The sequence below is a fragment of the Etheostoma spectabile genome, chromosome 13 (genome assembly GCF_008692095.1).
Source record: "Etheostoma spectabile isolate EspeVRDwgs_2016 chromosome 13, UIUC_Espe_1.0, whole genome shotgun sequence".
NCBI lineage: Eukaryota > Metazoa > Chordata > Actinopteri > Perciformes > Percidae > Etheostoma > Etheostoma spectabile.
In genome coordinates this window covers 12,392,914-12,395,315 of record NC_045745.1, presented here as the reverse complement: position 1 = coordinate 12,395,315, position 2,402 = coordinate 12,392,914, and the positions used below count along the sequence as shown (strand labels likewise).

The 2,402-nt window shown below is 43.0% G+C and overlaps 2 protein-coding genes across 4 annotated transcripts in view; one reads left to right on the top strand and one right to left on the bottom strand.

The window, feature by feature from the left end:
- LOC116700205 (lathosterol oxidase) overlaps positions 1 to 2,402 on the bottom strand; it is a 39,654-nt gene that overhangs the window by 15,643 nt on the left and 21,609 nt on the right. For all 3 annotated transcript variants that reach the window (XR_004334593.1, XM_032533200.1, XM_032533201.1), the window contains exon 5: positions 1 to 304. This exon is cut by the window's left edge. Coding sequence is in view for 2 of the 3 variants with exons in the window: in XM_032533200.1 (XP_032389091.1) it covers positions 1 to 304 (304 nt within the window). In the remaining variant the exon portion in view is untranslated. The remainder of the gene's footprint in view (positions 305 to 2,402) is intronic.
- Positions 1 to 2,402, top strand: part of plekhb1 (pleckstrin homology domain containing B1) — a 19,034-nt gene that overhangs the window by 13,749 nt on the left and 2,883 nt on the right. The gene's annotated exons all lie outside the window — the stretch shown is intronic.

Sequence of the window (2,402 nt, the reverse complement as noted above, 5' to 3'; positions counted from 1 at the left end):
GGCGGTCCCACAGAGTGAAGTACTGGCCGTAGTTGTAGTCGAAGAAGAGGTGGTGGTCAGTGTGGTGAGCTGAGCCGTTGATGGCACCCGTCAGAGCTCCAGGCACGCGATAGTCACCGTCATGGATAGAGATGGTCCAGATGTTGACGAAAATGTACAGGGCCAAGTAGAGAACCTTGTGGAGGGGGAAGAGGAAGGGGTAGATGTGATATGGGAATCCCTGCATGAAGCCGTCTACTGGATGAAAGGCATGGCTGGCAAAGGGAGAGGGGATCTTCCATATGTGGTGCGGTTTGTGAAACAGCTGTTGGGGTAGAAGAGAGCAAAGAGATCAGACGGACAGCCTTTGGGATTTTGTCTGACACTTATGTATAATTTCCATTTATTTACGGTTATGATACAAACATATCAAATGAGTCACCATGGTAAAGAAGCTATAGAAAGATGCTTTTCACTTTCACAGTTTTATTTCCTATGAGAACTTAATGACAACATACTAATTCATACCTCAACCTAACGTCCTGTTGTTGTTCATTGTTGGTTTTATAACTATATATCTAGGGTCTAATTGACCCCAAACGTAAGTAAAGTCACAAGGTAAGATTAGATTAGATCAAATGAATCTGTATTAATCCCCAGAGGGAAATACAGGTGTCATAGCAGCAACAGCAATGAGAATGAAAACCAGTATACAGGTAAGCCAAACCAAGATAAGAGTTAAAAAATGAAAAAAAATAAAGATTAAAGTAAAACACTGAGAAGCTGGCCCTACATATCCGATAGATGTCTTTTCTGTTTCCGTCCGTTGTTTTTGTGATGGAATTTTAAATTTGGTGGATTAATGAGGACTATAGTTGACTGCTCCTCAGATCTCTGCAGGGTAAATTGACACAGCTGGTTAGACTATCTGTCCAATCTGAGTTTTCTCACGCAACACTATTTTGCAGTGGCTCTCTGCGGAGTTTAGCGCAGTTTTCCTCCCATCCCCGATTGCTATGTGGTGTAGCCAGATGCTTTTTCACCTACTGTGTAAGCCCAGGGGTGGCAACAGAAAGGGCTACCACATCAATATATTTATTTACATATACCTCATTATTGGGGAAAATTATTACCAAGGGTGAAAAATGGTTACTTGGCTTTTACTGTTGTTATTTTTACAACAGAGCTTTGGGACTCCAACCAATAAGGAGGTAATGTTAATGTCATTGAAACATAAGGGTTAAACGGTGGAAAGTAGAGTTGATTTATTGTCTGGGACGATATATCATCTGCTGTTATTTGATAAATATGTAGGACGATCAAAAAGAAATTGCAGAACAGGAATGAAACCTGGACAAATAAAACCAAGACATTTTAGGGGGGAATTTGGTGATTTGATGAAGGGGATGATTAAAGATGGGGAGACATTCTGATTGATTCTATCAAAGGGGCGAATAGTAGGGCTGCACAATTAATCGAATTTTAATCGCAATGACGATTTTGACTTCCCACGATCAAATTTGCGTGATCGAGCGTTTATTTTTTTTAAAGCGTCATTTCATAGAACGCTCCGGGTTTTTTGCAAAGCCAATCTACCGCTACTACCGTCTGCATGAGCCAGTCAGAGTAGTTCACTGCACCCCGTGCATCTTAGCTTCAAGATGTAGACAGTCCCAGAGGACAGAGTAACGGGAGGAAAACTCAACAGATAGCAGTCGGTTATACGTCGGTATCAGGGTTTACCAGTTTGCGAGTAAACGCAACATTTGTCCCGTCTGATGTTTTTCAGACAACAGCGGTGACCAGTGCTAGTCGGTGCTATAGCGTCTGTTAGCTGTTAGCTCCTCTAGGACGCACCAGTGCTAATGTCCTAGCATCCGCTGCAATGCTGTTTATATGGATATGGTTTAATTTTGCGTTACGTGACCCATTTCTTCTGTAAAGCCGTGCCTGTGTGGGATCTCTCCTCTTACTCCGCGCCCGGCCACACAGCGGCCGCCGGTCCACACTTCTGACATTTGTCTACAGTTTTAATTTTTCATTAACCAGCTGTATATTGTTAAATACGAGGGGCAAACCTGTATTTGTACCAGTGTTTCCGCGGGTAACTCTGCTATCGCGGCCGCCACGGCGAAAAAACACAGAAGAATTTATTGAATGCAACTAACTTCAGTTGGTAGAGTAACAGCGTGTTCACGAGCTGGCTGAACCGTACCAGAGATGGTGCACCCCTGTCCCGAATATCTAGTTCATGAAAAAATGCAGCGCATTGCCATACAACGTTTCATACACACGTCGTGTGTATCCGCCATTCGACCCATGCTGGACCCGTTAATGATGAGTCAGCCGTCCATCACACTCCTTGTCGCAGTTATAAATAGCCTATGTGACAATACAATTTGTTTTGGCTAAAATCAACAAAT